The 19,660-nt window shown below is 45.7% G+C and overlaps 1 protein-coding gene across 4 annotated transcripts in view; it reads right to left on the reverse strand.

The window, feature by feature from the left end:
- Nucleotides 1–19,660, reverse strand: part of LDLRAD4 (low density lipoprotein receptor class A domain containing 4) — a 430,850-nt gene that overhangs the window by 30,028 nt on the left and 381,162 nt on the right. Inside the window, exon 1 of one of the 4 annotated variants that reach the window (XM_002828005.5) lies at nt 6,661–8,314. The exons of the other annotated variants lie outside the window; for them this stretch is intronic. Within the exon in view, the coding sequence (XP_002828051.1) occupies nt 6,661–6,730 (70 nt within the window). The 5' untranslated portion in view covers nt 6,731–8,314. Of the gene's footprint in view, nt 1–6,660; nt 8,315–19,660 lie in introns of those variants that run through there. 4 annotated transcript variants of the gene reach the window in all.

Genomic DNA, 19,660 nt, shown 5'->3' on the forward strand with positions numbered 1-19,660 from the left:
TTCATGCTGGGGGCTTCCTGGAAAAGACTGAAATTGCTCTGAGTCTTTGAGCAGGGGCTTGGGCCCTTTGCAATTGGGTTCCAATGGAAATGTGGCCTTATTTCTGCTCACAGGCCATGGGAAGTATGACATGCTTGTTTACCTAGGAACACAGTCTTCGACTCTTCCCCTGCACATAACCTTCCTGTGTCTGGAACACTCTGGCCTTGACCCTGTGTTTCTCAGGACCCTACCCCCACACACCATGTGACATCTCCCAGGCTGAGTCCGGAGCCCCTATTTTGCCCCTCTTGACACGGGAGGCAGCTAAGTGGCTTCATTGGTACAAGATGAATTGATGAGCGACTCAGCACCCCCAGGCTGAGAGAAGGGGCTGGGATGTGTGGCCCCGGTGGGCTCTGCCCAGCTGCATGGGTGTGCTCTCTGTGAGGACAGCCACTGCCAACAGGATAAGGCTGCACTGGCTGCAGAGTGCCCGAGTGCGCCTCCAGCAGCCCTGAAGGTCTGTGCAGGGGTCAGCCACCAGCCCAGGGACAAGCATGAAAGGAAGCAGAGAGATTCCACTCAGGACAAAGGCAATGAACACAGTGGTGAGGGCTGAACCCCGAAGTCGAAGACTGTGTTCCTAGGTAAACAAGCATGTCATACTTCCCATGGCCTGTGAGCAGAAATAACATCACATTTCTATTGTGACCCGAATAATGCCTTCTTTTACCAACCCTTGTTTTTATTTTGTGGTTAAATAGCGGAGTATTCACAAATTAAAGCATGCCCTAGGATTTCCAAATGTTTTCTTTACAAGAGAACTTCACTGCTTTATGGACATAGATATAGAGGAAAATCATGGTGACAGGGAAGGATCAGCACAAAGTCCTGCAATCAATCAACTCTTCCCTTGGAGGACACCTTTCTAGGTCATCTGTTCTTGACTATGGAAAGCTATGCAGATAAGCATTTGCAGCAAAGCAAATCAAATTACGTTTTCACAAGTCTCTGGGCATTTTTTTACATATTTATGTTTCATTTGAAAAGGATTTTTATTATAAAAATAATGAAAACTTCTTGAAAATTTAAATCATATAGAAGGAAACAGTGCAGTGTAAAGTCTCCCATCCCAACCCACAGCGCCCCTGACTCCACCAAGCCCCACTCCGTCCCGGGGGAAAGCCCAGGCCTCCGTTGCATGTGTGTGTGTTTGCTACGAAATAAAGCCTTTCCTTTTTTCAGTTATTGGAATCGATGTGCAAATATCTTGTTTGTGACTTTTCACTTAATACATCACAGACCTCTTTAAACAGGAACACACGAGCACTGGCCTGTCTGTTACAGAGTACAAACATACTGGCATTTGCCTTCTCCAGCTGGTGGCTGTTCAGGTGGCTTGCTTTTTTTCTTTTTTCTCTTATGACCACAAAATTGCATGTGTATATGTGCAAGTGTGTGGCTGGCACACGTTTGTCAGTATACTTGTAGGAAAGTGTCCTAAAAGTGACATTTCTGGACCCAGGGCATAATCACTTTCCATCCTCATGGCTACTGAGAACCTGCCTTTTGTAAAGGCTGCATTAGTTTAGGCTGTCCCAGGAAGAAGGCATGTTCCCCATGCCCTCACTCACCCTGGAGACTCACCCTTTTAATTGGTGACAATCTGATGGGCAAAAATATGTATCTCATTTTAATTTGTATTTCTCCAATTACTGGTAATTTCAGATCTTTCCCTATGGTTATGGTAATTTGTTTCTCTTTTTCATAATCATATTGGTGTATTTATAGTTTTCTCATTTATTTCTTATGTATTTATATGAAATCTTTACATATTATGGTTACACATCTTTGTCTGTTACATGTTGCAACTATTTCCCCTAGCCAGTCATTTCTTTAAACTTCACCATGAGTTTCTCTATAGATGCTATAAATTTTTATGCCATCAAATACTCTCTTTTTCCTTTACGGTGTCTAAACATCCTGTTTGATTGGGAAGGTCCTCTTTAATATTCTAAACTTATTTTTTTCCTAAGATTTTTGGAGTTTGAATTTTATGTTAGATCTTTATTTGCTCGGGATTTTATTCCTCTTTTGGTCTGACACAGCACATGGAACATGTGATATTGACTGAAAGGTGTGCATCTTCTGAGTGAATATATCTGATTTAAAAACTCAGGCAAGGATGAGAAAGATCTCAGTTGTATGAAACAGTGCATGGAATTACTCTCTGTAAAACTAAACTCCAGGCCAGGCGTGCCTGGAATCTCAGCACTTTGGGAGACCAAGACGGAGGAACTGTTTAAGACCAGGAGTTCAAGATCAGCCTGGGCAAAATAGTGAGACCCTGTCTCTTAAAAAAAAAAAAAAAAAGTAAAGTCCCCACCATCTTTCTTTTTAAGGGGACTGCTTTCTTATAAACCCACCACACACAGGTACCGCCCTGCCCTGCTGGGACACCTGCACCATGCTGTTGCCCTGAGGCTCCAAATATGAGTCATGCCCAGCCGTGGCAGGTGCATCTACAGCACACGGATGAGCAGTGGCCCTGGGGGTTCATGGGCACCCTAGTGGCATGGTGCCTGGGGCAGGTCAAGGTCGCGGGCATGCTCAGAGGCTGTGGGAGCAGGAACACTGTCCCCAGGAGCCTGCAAATCGAATCGAGTGGCCCCGTGGGGTGCCCTGGGGTGGCGGCAGCCTGATGAGGCCTGAGCCATGAAGGCACTCAGCCCTGGGCACAAGAGGCAGCTCTTCCTGCAGGCAACAAAGACCTAGGGACACCTGGGTCCCAGACACCACCATCCTCATAGCCTGGTCATCTCACTGCAGCAGGTTGGTCCCTGGCTGCAGGTAAGGGTGGCCCGTGGTGCTCCCGAAGCCCTCCCCTGAGGGCGTCAAGGCCTAGTGCGGGGCCCACACGTGCGGCAGAGCCTTGCTCTGGGGACTCTGGGTAAAACCCATAAGTGGAAACAGACCTCCTTCTCGTCTTCAAGTCACAGGAGCCAGAACACTAGCAACAGAAAAGATGAGCATTGTACTCTCTTCAGGGCCACAAAGCCTCCCCAGGCAGGGCCCAGGAGATCCTCAAAGTGAAAACTGCAGTGAACAGGTTCTTGGAAACGTGTGTGAGGATTCCCAGACCCTGAGCCCTGCACTGAGATGCCCTCTCCCTCCATGACCCCCTTTCAAGCTCACGAGGGGGTGTGTGGCAACCCCCCCCCCACCTGTACTCCCACACCCTCTCAGTCATTTTAAACAGGAGAATTCCACGAAACACCCACAGCCTGTTTTCACGTGGCAGGGCAGGGAGGTGGCTGTGGTGCGTGGAGCCCAGCATCCACAGAAAGGAAAGACACCTGGGGTTTGGGTTTCGTTTTTAGGGGTTGAGGAGGAGTGGGCTGGAAAGGGGAGGCTAAGAAGAAAATGAATTCTGGAAGAACTGTTAAAACAGAAAGTTTGGAAAATTAAAACCCGCAGGAATAGTAGCATTCTTAGAAAATTAATAGGATGCTTTGGGGCTTCCAAGATGCTACGTGCCTAACACGGATTCTGAACACAGACCACTGGTCGAGTTTCCTTGTTCGACAGTAACGGATGTCCACAGAAGAGTGCTAGAAAGCAGGGCACACAAGGAAAGAAGTTGAGGCCAAAGTCAAATGTTCACATCCCCCTTCTACGGCGCTGTAGTTCATGATGCTGTAACAGATGAGTCACTGCAATGGAAATACCGGATACTTTTTAATACATCTAGTCTAAAACTTACAGGAAGGCATCCTAGCACCTTCTTTTATTATTGTACAGCAGTGACAGTGACGACAGTGATGATGGCATCTCTCTATTTTTATGGAAACATCTCCAGGAAATCCCAAGCTGCACAGTGGAGAATTACAGGAACAGAAGTGGTGTGAAGTCTGTCGGTCTCTTCCCTGGTTCAATGAGGAGCTGAACTGAATCATACTAGAGGCATGAGTGTCTGCGCTATTTTTAAAGAGCTCTGGGGAAGTGCGGTTGTCCCACCTTAGGCTCCTAATATAACACTCATTTCTATTTGTGGGATGGTTAACACCATCTTCCATTTGGTCTTTCCTCCACTAATATATTATCCTTCACTGAAGTCCTATTTCTACAGTTTAATTCTTTTTAAGCTCCAGATGTGTAATGTATGCCCTCAGAGACCCTATCATGGGGCAGGGGGCAAGGTCTGGGCCCCTCATGCGTTCCTCTCTTTCCCCAGGCCAAGTAAACACCTTGGCAGGAATCCAGAAAACGTTCCACGCAGAACATTGCAATGTCACAGAAACAGCCGCCCACTGGCCACGAAGCCCTGGCCCCACCCTGTGTGGTCACTTCCTACCCTACCAACAGCAGCACCCCACCTCACTCCCCTACGTGCTGGCCTCTCCTGGAGCACCAAACCCGGGGCTGGCTGGCCGCAGAGCCTTACCTCCAGGCAGCCCCTTCCCCTGCACGCTCTCCTGTCCCACCCTCCCACATGTGGCTGGGCCTGCTTGGCTACTGCACAGTGAACTTGTCGCATTTCCTTCCTGTCTCTGTCCTCCTCAGCAGAGACGGGTGTGGTGATGAGATGACAGTCTTAGGGGTGTCTTACTCTTTATTTATGGCTCTGTGACACTTTTAAAGTGCTGAATGTTCCTAAAGGCTGGTAAATTCTTTCCAAGATCCTCCAGAGACCGGGCGGCGGTGGTGGCAGGAAGACGGGTGGGGGCAGGAGTTGGAATCTACTTAGACTATAATTGCCTCAAGTTTGTGAACTGTTAGTATAAAAATACTCTTGGAGATTTTAATGGTTGAATGAAGATTCACACTCATTAAACACCATGGTTGAGGGGGAAAATTCAGCCTGTGTTACAAGAATGACTTCACAGCTTGAAGTACAGAAGCAAAACAATAAGAGCTATCATCATACTGATTACATTATATATTTTGAATTTTATTTTCCTTGGAGGTGGGTTGGCTACTCTACTGTATAGTACAACAAGTAGAACGAAAGGGAAAAAAGCTACCCTACAGAAATACCCAGGTTTTGGTGTCACCTGCTGGCTTTATCTTCCTTTAAAAGCTCTTTCCTAAGCCCCGATGATGGGTTCACTACCTTTGGGGACTTCCTGTGCAGCTCTGAACCCTGTTCCAGCACTTATCACTGTCTTGGTGGTACCCATTCTCCAGTCTTCTTCCTCCACAGAGTGAGCCCTGGGTCAACGCCTTGTTCATCCACAGTGTCTCAGCAGGTAGTGTGTGCCTGGCACAAAGTTGGCATTCCCTATTTAGAAGCTGGTGGAGAAGCCCTAAGAAGGAAGGGACCCCAACGACCTGACCTGCTTCAACAGCATCCAGCACAGACACGTATTCTCCCAAACACTTCCTGACGACTTCAGTGGTGCTGGAGTTTTGCTGAAGGTTTTCATATTTTGCAATAATTATTCAAAAATTACTACTCTAAGAGGGTGTGATCTGTCACTGAGAAAAGAGCCTCCTGGTTACTCTGAGCTGCCTGTTTATAGCCATGTATTTATGTACAACATTTGCATGATAATAAAATGAGGAAATGGTCCCAATGATCTGTAGGTGGAGAGATGAACGTGGAGGGCAGGTGTGGCCCAGGCACGGCTACCTGATACCGGCCCAAGGCCAGGTGCCTCGGACGGCACAGGCAGGTGGGCAGCAGCCCGTGATGACTGGACGGACTAGGGAATCCCTCGAATGCAGACTCCATGAGCCTGTCCGGCTGGAGTGGCATCTCCTCACTTTATGAAAGCCCAAGTCTTCATCCACTACAATTACTTCTCACCACGCATTTTAGAATCTAGAGTTTCATGATCTCTTCAGAAAGAAATTTACCTAAATATGTTCTGATCAAAGATGACTGACAGGATTTTCTAAAAAATCAGCAGAGGAGTAAGAGCAATTATAAACCTTTTAAAAGTCTATCCCTCTGCCATGCTATAAATGGAAAAAAATACATACATAAGCCATAATTCCCCCTATAGGATTCATTTAAAATCCACCCTCACCTCCACCTCCACATTATTAATTTAGGAAAGTGCATCAGAAAAAAAACACAGCTGCACATGGAATGGAACCTTCATTTCCACAGGGGAGAGTGGTGGCTTCTGAGGCTCTCATCCCACAGCCAGTCTGTCTGTCTCTCACTTTCTTTGGCTCTCCCATCTCTCAGAGTCACAGTTCTCCTTCCTAATAGCTCCTGTCACTACACGGATGACCTAAGAAAGTGTTCAATGAACCAGCCACATCCTGAGAAATACCTTTTCTTTAAAATGCAGTTTTCAGCTCATGAGGGTGAAGAAAAAGGAACTATTAACAAGTAGCAGCATTTCCAGGGGAGGTCTCAGCCTCATATACAGACATTTGAAAAAAACAAAACTCCAAAGCAACAAACTGTGTACTCATGCATAATACCTCCAACAGGAACAAACTAATTCCAGGCTTGAAAGAAGATGAAAAAGCCTGACATGCATCTTCCTAAAGGGAGTCCCACCCGGAAATGTTCTCAGTTGACAGATCCCTCTTAGGTAGAAAGAAACTTCTTGAGAAAGAGCTTCTCCTCTTCTCAACTCTGTCCTCAGACCAAACTCCAAGAAGAACCACAGCAAACCCGAAAGAGCATGCATCATCCATAGCAGTTCTTGGGAAATGTACCTTTTTTTAAGAACAGGTCTTTGAACTGAGCCTCCTTCAGTGTGCTGTTGTTCAGGTGGTCACTGGACATAATCAGGTCCTCTGCAAGTGGGAGTCCAACTGTGACGCAGCCCCCCCACGTTCAAAGCATCCCTTCAGCTTCCGGCAAACTCCTCTCCAGGCAGCTCAGAGCTGCAGTTATAGCTGGCATGGGGTGTGGGAGAGTGTGTGAGCGTGGAAGAGGGGGGTGTGTTTCTGTCTGCCTCGTTCACTCTCTCTCTACTGTATCAGCAGGGCCCACCCCAGGTGCTAGACTCAAATGCTGTGGCTCCGACCGCAGACGGTGGCTACCAATTATCAACTGCCATCAACAGAAACCAGGAGCTCTGCGGCAGGAAGCCGGCCGTGTCACCGAGCAGAGAATAAGTCCGGGGTCTCCGATCCTGAGACCAGCTGTACACCCAGGGCACTGCTGTTTACAGCAACGTCTATCAGTGAGCAGTCTGCACTTCTCAGGTTTGGCCTCACACCTGGACGTGTCACACACACAGGCAAGCAGAACGCAGCTAGACGGCTCATCTTGTCACACTGCGTTCAGTAATCTTTTCAACAGGCAAATATCAAACCAGTCCAGACAGAAAGGAGGAAATAGGCAAGTCTCACACAATACTCCTTCCCTTGATCTCTGCTGGAAGCTTTCAGTGTGGAAGGACCGGAGAGAGCGCTTACCAAGGCAGGACACGCGACAGGCGGGACGCTCACGTTAGGCTCGCGTGCTTGTCCCCTGCAGATCCGCTCCCAGAGCGTGCTCGCCCGGCTGGGAGCACCCACAGCGTCCCTCAGGCTGTGAGCCAGGCTGCAGGCTGTCCTCTTCTGGTGCTCCCTCTTCACATCCTCTAACTGATGGGAGCAGCTCCCAGCGGCTCTTGCCGCCGAGCTCTGTACTGGCAAAGGGTGAGGTCCTAACCACAGCAGGAAACACCGCGTGCTCCTTTCCCCCCGGCTCGCTCTTCCCTCTTGGCTCTCCCATTCCTTCCCTCTCCCTCTGCCTCACATCATTATTCCCCATGTATGGTAGCACAAAAACACCACAGAGACTCCTTCAAAGTCAGGATGCTCAATGTTCCTAGGCAGTTTTAGTTTATAAGGTTCAGAAATTAGAGAAAAGAATCCCAGGCAATTGAAACATGAAAGCAGAGACATGTCTCAGGAGGGCGCTTTCTCCTGGTTCATTTTGTTCAAGCACAGTCTCTTTTCCCCGAGGTCTAAACAGTTTGTTTCATCTGAGTGTAAAACATCTCCCGTGCATTCGGATGCCCCCAGGCTGTGTGAAGAAAATTCAGGGCAGGCTGCCCTGAGTCTGTCGCAGTTTTCAGAGAAAACTGTGGTGGCCGTGGTGGAAAGGGCAGCCTGCCTTGGTAACGCTGCAAATAACCCCCGCCACAAGCACTGCCCGGAGCCCAGAATAGCCTTTGTTTTTCCTTATTTAGGGTAAATAGGAATGACATGTGGGCCATAACAATAGTTTTGGCTGTAGGAGGAGTTGTCAAAGCAAAACTAAACTATGTTGGTTACTACCAGCATTAGAAGCCAGGACAGTGACGTTAGTGGCCGGCCCTGCTGTCAGCCCAGCACGTCACCTGGGGCATGACAGCAGGGACTGGGCCCTGATGTCACCGCAGGGTCCTCCACGTGGCTAGAAGACATCACTTTCTCATGTTCTCATTTTTGGGGGCAGGGGCAGAAAAGCAACAGAAGAACCACCCAGAAGAGTTTCCAGAAGCTTCACGTGGATAAAAGGAAACCAGAGAATTTCAGCAAGGAAAGTGACCATTTATTAATATACAGCCGCCGGGGAAATCCGGATGGTATGATTCTTCCTGAGCAATTTCCAAATTAAAAATGGAACTCCCCTCCCTGTGCCAGACTTTCCCTGACTTCTCAGAGTCACCCTGCTGGGTGAATGAAGAGGGAGTCACCCTCAGGAAGAGGCAGCTTCAGAAAGAATTAGAAGCTGCAACCACTTCAAGCCGCCCCTCCCTGGCTACCAGCGCCCCTTGTCCCTGGAGCCCCGCGGCTCCTTGCCACCTGGGCCGGCACTTCCTGGTCAGGCTCAGTCACATGGTAGGCTTGCCCTCAAGCCAGGGCCTTAGTGAGGAGCGCTGTAGGCCACTGTACCTGTCTGTTTCTTAAAATTAGGGCTTTGTGGGGCGGGCACGGTGGCTCAAGCCTGTAATCCTAGCACTTTGGGAGGCCGAGGTGGGTGGATCACCTGAGGTCAGGAGTTCAAGACCAGCCTGGTCAACATGGTGAAACCCGTCTCTACTAAAAATACAAAAATTAGCCAGGTGTGGTGGCACACGCCTGTGATCCCAGCTACTCAGGAGGCTGAGGCAGGAGAATTGCTTGAAACTGGGAGGTGGAGGTTGCCATGAGGCGAGATAGGGCCACTTCACTCCAGCCTGGGCGACAGAGTGAGACTCCATCTCAAAAAAAAAAAAAAAAAAAAAAAAATTAGGGCTTTGGTGAACTTCATGGAACTGGAAAAGTTCTCCTCTCCTTGGCTAATGGACATACTTGCATTTTGAAATGGTTATAAATAGCCCGCTTTGGGGTTTAACATGATGTAAAAGGAATATTTCATATATAAAAAAAGAAAATCAACGTTTTTTTTTTCACTTAACGGCCACCAGCTATTCCCCAGTGTCTCAACACACTTACTGTGTTTGGCTAGCTTCCCTGTCACTGGGCATCTTGGCCAATGGAGCCAATCTTTTCTTTTCTTTTTTCTTTTTTCTTTTTTTTTTTGATGCAGTCTTGCTGTGTTGCCCAGGCTGCAGTGCAGTGGCGAAATCTCTGATTACTGCAACCTCTGCCTCCTGGGTTCAAGTGATTCTCCCACCTCAGCTTCCTGAGTAGCTGGGATTACAGGCGTGCGCCAACATGCCGGGCTAATTTTTGTAATTTTTGTATTTTTAGTAGAGATGGGGTTTCACCATGTTGGCCAGGCTGTCCTGGAACTCCTGACTTCAAGCGACCCACCCGCTTCGGCTTCTCAGATTTCTGGGATTACAGTTGTGAGCCACCACACCCGGCCATGGAGCCGATCTTAATTAAGCTCCTTGCCCACTCAGTTTAATGTTCTCACAGTTCAACCTGTTTAAAAACCACTTTCAAAACTTTTGACTTTATGAATGCAAGTTTACTTTGAAAACGTTGCCCACACCTAACACACACACACACACACGCATAATGAGCGCTCCTGTGGGTGTCTGGGGACATGGTGTAGAGTCTGTCTTGGGATGTGTGGCTTAAACACAGGCACAGGGGCTCTGCCAGCCCCTGCTGAGGGGCTGTCTGGGCGGATGTACTAGACAGTGCTCTTGAGTTTTGTTTTTATTCCTTTTAAGCACCACCTGAAGATGGTGCTTCAGAAAGGAAGTTCCGAGGTCAAGTCGTGACTCAGGGTTCATGCCCTGGTACACAGCTCACCCTGGCTGCATGACAGCACGTCCATCACTGGGAATTTTAGCTGAGAGCTGCCAATATTTCTTTTCCCTTCATTCAGAGAAAATGGCAGCACACATAGCAGAAGGGCATGGGAGAGGGAAGCCTGTGGAACACACAAATATGAAAGTGTAAAAACATTTGCATTCGGCATTCTCTCCTCCCTCATCATCTTTACATCACATCTTTCACGTAAGTACTCTGATGGCTATCACGTCTAATATGAGTTTTGTGCAGTCACCAACACGTCTCAGAGCTTAGGAGGCATCTGTGTGTGCAGCAGGAGCCTTGAAAATGGAGCAAGGCAGGGACACCAAAGACTTTCACAGGAGTTTGTTGGTAGCAACAAGGACTTGAGACTCTAACGATATCTCTTCAAGGTTTCCTCTATAAAGGTCTTCAGTTCATTAATCCATCTGACAAATATTTACCTGAGCGTTTACAGTCCTTAGGAGGAAATGCACTGGACCTTCAGTGAAGTCCTACAGATAAGCGTTTCTGTGTGGCTGAGCTCGTCATAGGTTCCATCTGCAGGTAGTTGCTTATTTAAGGAACCAAACAGGCTTTAAGGATGGGCTACCAGTTGAGACCTACATAGGACAAGCTAAGGTGGCTGGAACTTTGCTGTCCTGAATGGCCAAAAAGAGGCAGCCTAGGCCAGGGATTTGATTGGAGGTGATCAGCTGAGATTTCAGCTCTCATCCAGCCACTCCAAGTATGGTAAGTTAGTAGCTCAGCGGCTACTCAGAGCTCATTAGCTTCAGAAAAAAATTTCTGAGTGGTAAAGGGAGGCTCTGCTCTCCCAGAATCTGTATCTGTCATCTCTAAGCCCAGTTAGCATCTCACCCAGCCCCGGTCCCAGCCCCAGCTCTCACCCCTAGGGCTTCTCGGTGTGCCCCGCTGCCTCCCCCTCCACAGCCTACCCCACCGCGGGTGCTTCACTCACAACAGAAATTCTCACAGATAAAGATCACTTGAAGAATTAGAAATAGTGATCGCCACTCTAACTGGCGTGAGATGGTATCTCATTGTGGTTTTGATTTGCATTTCTCTAATGACCAGTGATGATGAGCTTTTTTTTTTTTCCATATGTTTGTTGGCTGCATAAATGTCTTCTTTTGAGAAGTGTCTGTTCATATTCTTCATCCACTTTTTGATGGGGTTGTTTTTTCTTTTACACTGTTGGTGGGAGTGTATTATATTAGTTCAACCATTGTGGAAGACAGTGTGACAATTCCTCAAGGATCTAGAACCAAAAATACCATTTGGCCCAGCAGTCCCATTACTGGGTATATACCCAAAGGATTATAAATCATTCTACTATAAAGACACATGCACACGTATGTTTATTGCAACATTATTTACAATAGCAAAGACTTGGAAAGAACCCGAACACCCATCAATGATAGACCAGGTAAAGAAAATGTGGCACATATACACCATGGAATACTATGCAGCCATAAAAAAGAACGAGTTCATGTCCTTTGCACGGACATGGATGAAGCTGGAAACCATCATCCTCAGCAAACTAACACAGGAACAGAAAACCAAACACTGCATGTTCTCACTCATAAGTGGGAGTTGAACAATGAGAACACATGGACACAAGAAGGGGAACATCACACAGTGGGACCTGTTGGGGGCTGGGGCGGGGGCAAGGGGAGGAAGGGCAATAGGACAAATAACTAATACATACAGGGCTTAAAACCTAGATAATGGGTTGACAGGTGCAGCAAACCACTATGACACATGTATACCTATGTAACAAACCTGCACATTCAGCACATGTATCCCAGAACTTAAAGTAAAATAAAATAATAACAAAAAAAGAATTAGAAATACCTTTTCAATGGTTCTGCAGCATAAAGTTAGCATTTGTAAACATTCATAAAGATTTACTGCTATATGCAAAGCACTTTCAAGCACTATGTATCTCTTATCTTCACGCCAACCCTGTGAGGCATATTTTTCTTACCACTTTACAGATGGGGAAACTGAGGCTCAGAGAGGGTGAGTCTTTTGTCCAAGGGCAAACTGCTGGTGAGAGGCCAGCTAGGAGTTGGAGCCGGGACAGTCTGACTCTGACACTCCCACCCAGCCACCCACTCATTGTTTTGCTCAGTGGCAGCAAGCTCAGAATTAATTAGCCAACAGTCAACAAATGTAGCAACCACTGAAACTAACCAAGGGATGCCAGTGGACTGATGATGACTTACTTCGATTTTTTTTAGCCTGATTACCCGATTTTTTGGGGGCACTAAGGGGATGTGTTAACTTGCAAATCCATGTAAAAGATTCTACATCTCCACATGTTGCCACGAGGCTCTTGGAGCCATTTTATGTGTCTCATCTGCCTGTTAATGCAACTCTTGTTAAGAATCGATGGCTCTGTCCATTACAAATTCCCATTCTTTGAGGTTTACGACTATGCTATAAAATTTTGCTCTGAGATGAAATTTTCCACAGAAAAATTAATCCCTGGAATTTGGCCTTTAGAAACAGTACATTTTAAGTCAGTTTGTTATGCTTAAAGTCGTGAATGAGGATTTTAAAAGAACACAAACTTTATGTTCCCACAGACTCAAAACATGGAAATAGTTTGATATTTGTGGACATTAGTCTATAACATGGAATAATCTTCTAGTGTATCCTTGGAGCTTAGAAAAACGCAGCACAGAGAAAGCTTTATGTAGAAACGCAAATGCTCTGCGTGTGCTCCCACCAGCCCTGTCGTCTGGTAGGAATGTTCACAAATATAAAAGTGTGTGACCCCATGGAGCTAGCAAGCCAATAATGTGGATTACAAACGTATTAAATAAATTAGTTCAGATTAAACAGCTTTAAAATAGCTTCCTAATATGCAAAAAGACTCCCTGAATTAGCAGATTTGAGTTTATCTTACACATTATCTATGCTACTAAGCGGAAAAAAGGAATTACTTATGAGTCTACATTTACGGTGGTATAGATTTTCATAATGGCTAAGCTACCTGCTAAGTGGGTTTGTGCCTGAAATTGCAGCGGCCCTTCCAAGCCCCAGAAGAAAATGGGAGGCAGTATAAAGTTTTTATAGAGGCCTGTTAGAACCAACGTTGGGTTCCAACGCTGCCACCTGCGTTAGGTTGAGCTGGGTGCGTTTCCTCATCTATAAAATGAGGCTGAGAATACTTACTTCACAGGGTGGTCAGGAGGATGAAATAACACATCCAACCCTCGCTCCTCAGAGTGTGGTCCACAGCCCAGCAGCAGCAGCATCCCCTGGGAGCTTATGAGAAATGCGATCTTGAGCCCCGCCCAGACCTGGGGAACTGGAGCCTGCATGTTAACCAGATGCCCAGGCGAGTGATGTGCACGTCAGCATTTCAGAAGCCCTGCTCTACTCCAGACTCCTCACCTGGATGAAATGAGCAAGCCGGGGGCTTGGAGAAATCGTGGTGCAAGCATACCACCACGAGGACATGTGAGGGCTCTTGTTTTTGCTAATTGTCATTCAACAATGATTTTAAAGAACAATACTCAACCAGCAAGAGTTTGTGTGCACATGTGGGTAAAGCAGTAACACTGTCCTCCTGGGCATGGCAGGTGCTTCCTGCTGTCCTCCGCTCTGTGCTGATGGGTCGTGACTGATCTACCTGCACCTTTCAGGAGAACCAGTAGCGGTTAACAGTGTCATTAAGGTCCCCAAGAATGGCAAAGCTAGCTGGCTTATGTTAACAGACTCCGGGCTGGACACAGTGGCTCACACCTGTAACCCCAACACTTTGGGAGGCCAAGATAGGAGGACTGCTTGAGGCCAGGAGTTTGAGACAAGCCTGGGCAACACAGTGAGACTACATCTTCAACAAAAATTTAAAAATTAGCCAGGTGTGGTAGCACAGGCCTGTCATCCCAGTTACTCCGGAGGCTGAAGCAGGAGGATCACTTGAGCCCAGGAGGTTGAGAGTGCAGTGAGCTGTGATTGTGCCAATGCACCCCAGCTTGCACAACAGAATGAGACCCTGTCTCATTAAAACAGAGGCTCTGGTGTTGAGACACTGTTTCTAGAATATTTGGCATCCTTCTTAAAAGCTCAAGAAGTCTTTCAGGATTTCTGGACACCATGTGTTAAGAGAACACTCTAATTGTGCACTCTGGACAAACTCAAGTGCCAGGAGCAGACTTCTTGTAAAGAGAGAATGATGAAGACGCCAAGTTTCCGTCCCTATGAGCCTGGCCCCGCTTTCTCTCTGTCCCCGCGTCGGCCTTCCTGTTCCTTGAGATAGCCAGATGCCAGGAAGAGAGTCCTGGCCCTTGAACATTCTGGAAGCAGCACCTACTCCTGCCACATGTGTCCTGCCTGCCTGGTGGCTGCTGGCACACCCCCAAATGTTTCCTTATCAATAAGGCATACTGAGAGTGCCTTCAGAAAACTGCCAGTACATCTTCTGGGGGGGAGGGTGTTGAAGGGGGATAGAAATCTGCATATTTCAGGTGAAACATGTTTTTCCTATAGAAACACACACTGAATATTTTACTGTTTAAAATGCTTCATGTGATTACTCAGGAAAATATTTTATTTTGCTTTTCAAATATATTACAATTTTCACTTTCATCCCCAAACTGGAAGGCTGAATAACTTTCATAATTCATCTTATTGCTGGGTACACCACAGAAAATGAGGCTCGAGATGTTTATTAACTCAGGAGTTAGATACTGCTATTCTAGTTCTCAGTTTTTAACCCCATAAAAATTGTAACTGCCCCTTGAGAGACTGAAACCCCAGTTTCATTAGCTCCTTAATCCAGGCAAAGGTCACACATTCTTGCACACACGCCGTATATGGCACACATAGGTGGTGCTCACGATGGTCCACGTTGTTGCCAAGTGACCGCACCCCTGGGGCCGTTATTCCCGTAGCTGTTAGGGCAGCGGGCCCGCACCCGTCCTAAGCGGCACATACTGTCATCTCTGCAGCTCCTCTCTGTCTTGCTTATAAACTGCAGGATGTGTCCAGGTAGCTCCAAGACCTTTAGCTTGGCCAAACCATTCATTTCTTCAAAAGTTGAGATAAATTCAAGGCACATTCCAGGGTTTTAGTCTTATATGGAGCACATACTAAGCCACGTTATCAGAGAAAGTATGGCCCAAAAATCCAAGCTAGTCCAAAGTCAACCTTGACATCAGATCTATATAACTATACTCTGTTTTCATCTTCAGCATTTAAGACTAGCCTGACACACAGATGCTGTGAAGACACAGATTCATGGCTCTCCAGTGCCCGAGTGTTTTAGAAAATTCCAGCCTGAAGTTGATTCTCTTTGATGTCAGCTCCAGGGCTGCAGGCAGCAAATGCTAAGCGCCTACTATGTGCCGGCCACCACGATGCACTGCAGGAGACAAAGAGAGCCAGGAACCGCCCTTGTCCCTGCTGTCCCTACTTCACATCTCTAGCAAGAGCTAGCGGGGTCGTGAGGCCTGTGCAACTCGGCGTGGCACCCAGCAGCATGCTCAGCGTGGAGCGGGTGAAGGCACCAGGGACAGATGTGCTGCAGGAGCACACAGGAGGGGTGCCTAACCTAAATACTGACAACAACTAACACTGAGATGGTGCTTCCTGTGGGCCAGGCAGTGCTCCAGGGCACTCTAACTCATTCAAGTAGGCCATTTAATACTTACAACTATCATGAGATGAATTCTAGTTATTATCCCAATCTCACAGGTGAGAGAATAGAGGCACAGAAAGGTTAAGTAATTTGCCCAAAGTCACACAGCAGTAAGTGGCAAGGCCAGGACCTGAACTAGGAAGACTGGCTCCAGAGCCTGTTCCTCACCACTGCATCAGTCCAACTTTAAATGTGGCCGATCCGAGGACCACCCTTCAGAAGGCTCCTGATCTACAAGTCCCATTTAAAAGGCTCAAGGAATGAATTTTACTTCTCTGACACCAGGGCGCTAGGAAGCTCTGGAAGAGCACAGAGACCATTTAAGTGGACCATCAGGAAAGAACTTATTCACACCTCAGGGAAGATGGTCCCAGAAACAAACTGTACCACCAGGCAATTTTCCTTTATGTTAAAGTAAACCTGTGTTCTGGAAATTTAAGGTTATTGTCTTTTATCCTTTTCCATATCTTGGGCCCTAAAAAGATGAAGTTTCTGCTTCTGTACTAGAGTATAAAAAGGTACTTTAAAAACTTAAATATTTATAAAAATCAGAGTTTTCTAGAATAAAAGCTCCCTCAACATTTTTCTTTTTCACTGTTTTAAATTTGTTATGTCCACAGCCTTTCTTTTCTTTCTGACTGAAAACATATAGCGATGTCCTCCCATTAAATGTCCTCTCCAATAGGATTCCTTGGAACCTGTTCCAATGCTGAAAGCCAAGATGTGCCTGAAGGGATTGCTCAGTTCAATATCTTACTTATTTGTCACTTGAAAAAGTACTAAAATGAAAAATTTTTATTTGTTTTTTAATTTCTAGTTTTGCTTCTTCTTATTTTTTAAATAAAAAATTAGGCCGGGCACAGTGGCTCACACCTGTAATCCTAACACTTTGGGAGGCCAAGGTGGGCAGATCACTTGAAGTCAGAAGTTCGAGACCAGCCTGGCCAATATGTTGAAACCCAGACTCTACTAAAAATACAAAAATTAGTTAGAAATTGCTTGAACCCAGGAGGCAGAGGTTGCAGTGAGCTGAGATTGTGCCACTGCACTCCAGCCTGGGTGACAGAATGAGACTCCATCTCAAAAAAAAAAAAAAAATTAAATGCCATGGTTTAAGAATGATGTCTGATAAAATTCCCCCCATCCCACCACCAATGATGATTCCCAAAGCAACCAATATACTGCTTTGGGAAGGATGTGGATTTGCAGTCAGATATCCTGGGTTGAAATTCTAACCCCTACTAAACTGCCTGATACGATCAAGTTCTTTTTTACTTTTAGTATCAGGTTCAGGGGGTACATGTGCAGGTTTGATACAAGGTTATACTGCATGCTGCTGGGGCTTGTGCTTCTATTGATCCTGTCTCCAAGACAGTGAGCATAATACCCCATAGGAAGTTTTTCAGCCCTTACCCACCTCTCTCCCTCCTTCCTTTTGGAGTCCCCAGTTTCTACTGTTCCCATTTCTATGTCCATGAGTACCCAGTGCTTGGCTTCCATGTATAAGTGAGAAAATACTTATATTTACTTTTTCTGTTTCTGCATTAATTCACTTACAATAATGGCCTCCAGCTGCATCCATGTTTCTGCAAAGGACGTGATTTCATTCTTTTTCACAGCTGTGTAGTACTTCATGGTGCATATGTACCACATTTTCTTCAACCACTACGGATGGACATCTAGGTTGATTCCATATCTTTGCTATTGTGAACAAGTGCTACAATAAATACACAGGTGCAAGTGTCTTTTTGGTAGACTGATTTATTTTCCTTTGGGCATATATCCAGTAGTGGGATTGCTGGGTGGAATGGTAGTTCTATTTTCAGTTCTTTGAGAAATCTCCAAACTGCATTCTATAGTGGCTGATCTAACTTACATTTCCACCAAGAGTGTATAAGTGTTCCCTTTTCTTTTTCTTTTTTTTTTTTTTAGACGGAGTCTCGCTCTGTCGCCCAGGCTGGAGTGCAGTGGCACAATCAAGGCTCACTGCAAGCTCCGCCTCCCGGGTTCACGCCATCCTCCTACCTCAGCCTCCCAAGTAGCTGGGACTACAGGCGCCTGCCACCACGCCCCAAAGTGTTCCCTTTTCTCTGCAGCCTCGTCAACATCTGTTATTTTTTGTCTTTTTAATAATAGCCATTCTGACTGCTGTGAGGTGGTCACTGTGGTTTTGATTTGCATTGCTCTTATGGTTAGTGATGTTGAGCATTTTTTCCTATGTTTGTTGGTCACTTGTAAGTCTTCTTTTGAGAAGTGTTTGTTCATGTCCTTTGCCCAGTTTTTAGTGGGGTTGTTTTATTCTCACTGATTTGTTTACATTCCTCACAGATTTTGGATAAATGATCATTGTTAAATGCATTATAACATCAGATTCCCTCATTTAAAATATTTCTACAGGGCTGACAAATGGAAACATGACAAACTTAGCTGTGAATGTGAGGCCCCTGGTTAACCAGAGATAATGGAGATGGATCAACTGGACTTTATGATGACATCTTCCCACCATGAAACGGACAGAAGCCAAAGGGTTAGGAGAACAGGTGCCCATCCTCCCCAAAGGCCTGATAGTGCCTTTTATGCAGATAAGGAGAAACATGGTCTTGTTTTGATTAAAAATGACCTTAATTAAGTCTGTTATTCTCAACATAGTAAATACCCACAGCAGGAAAGCAAATACAGTAAAATAGAGTGTTGATAATAAAAATGTAGAGTCCTCATAGAAGGAACGCTATTCTGGCAGAAACCCATCTAATTTTGGTCATACAAATAAAAGTAATTTTAAAAAAATTTACAAGCTTAGAAATGGTAATACTGCAAATACCTTTACAATTTTGTTTCCTATAATATACCTTACAGAAAAATTTTCCAAACCAGTCTATCACCATTCATCCTCTGAGAGGCAGAAATCCTGGCCAAGGTTGGCTGCAGGGTGGCAACTTGGTCACACATGGTCTTCTTGGTGACCTTTAGCTCAAACAGACAAAACAGCAAATGGTGAACCTTGATCAGACTCCAGCTGAATGCCTTGGAAGTCTTAGGCTACAGATTCTGTCTGCTGTCATTATGCCTGGAACATTTTGGCTTTAGTGCCTCTTGATGCAGTTGGATGCTGGTCAGGAGACCCAGAGTCTAGTGCCACCTCTCCTGCTAGCTGCAAGTGACATCTTGAGTCACACAGCTGTGCAGTCCTCACATGTCTCATTTCATTGCTAGGACCAAATCAATGTCTTGCACACTTCAGTCCGAGTCCTTCAAGTCCCACCCTAAGGATTCTTAAAATAGCTGCACTCCACATGTTCTATTATTTATTTAATATTGATTTTAAACTGGACTTCAATTAATTCATTTTTTTAAATTTAATTTCTAAGTAACAATATCCATAAAATCACAGACCTGATATGCTAGAGATTTTAAATAAAACATTTGAGGCAAGCATATTATTAAAAATTGTATAATAAAATTACAGGCATAGTGGTATGTGCCTATAGTTTCAGCTACCTGGGAGGCTAAGGCAAGAGAATTGCTTCAGTTGCTCAGGAGTTTCAGACCAGACTGGTCAATATAGTGAGACCCTGTCTCTATTTTTAAAAGATATATAATAAAATCCAAAACAATCTTTAATGTTATTTATAGAATATAAAGATAATTTTCTTTCTTTTGCTCATTTAAAAGAAATGTTTGCTGTATAATTTAGTTTCAATCAATTAGTAAGAAAAACATGATTTATCCACATATATACTGTGTTTGAAACTTTAACACAGTTAAAATATAATATAGGAGACTCACGGCCGGGTGCGGTGGCTCACACCTGTAATCCCAGCACTATGGGAGGCCAAGACAGGTGGATCACAAGGTCAGGAGATCGAGACCATC

This window comes from Pongo abelii, chromosome 17, assembly GCF_028885655.2.
Source record: "Pongo abelii isolate AG06213 chromosome 17, NHGRI_mPonAbe1-v2.0_pri, whole genome shotgun sequence".
In the NCBI taxonomy this organism is placed as follows: Eukaryota; Metazoa; Chordata; class Mammalia; order Primates; family Hominidae; genus Pongo; species Pongo abelii.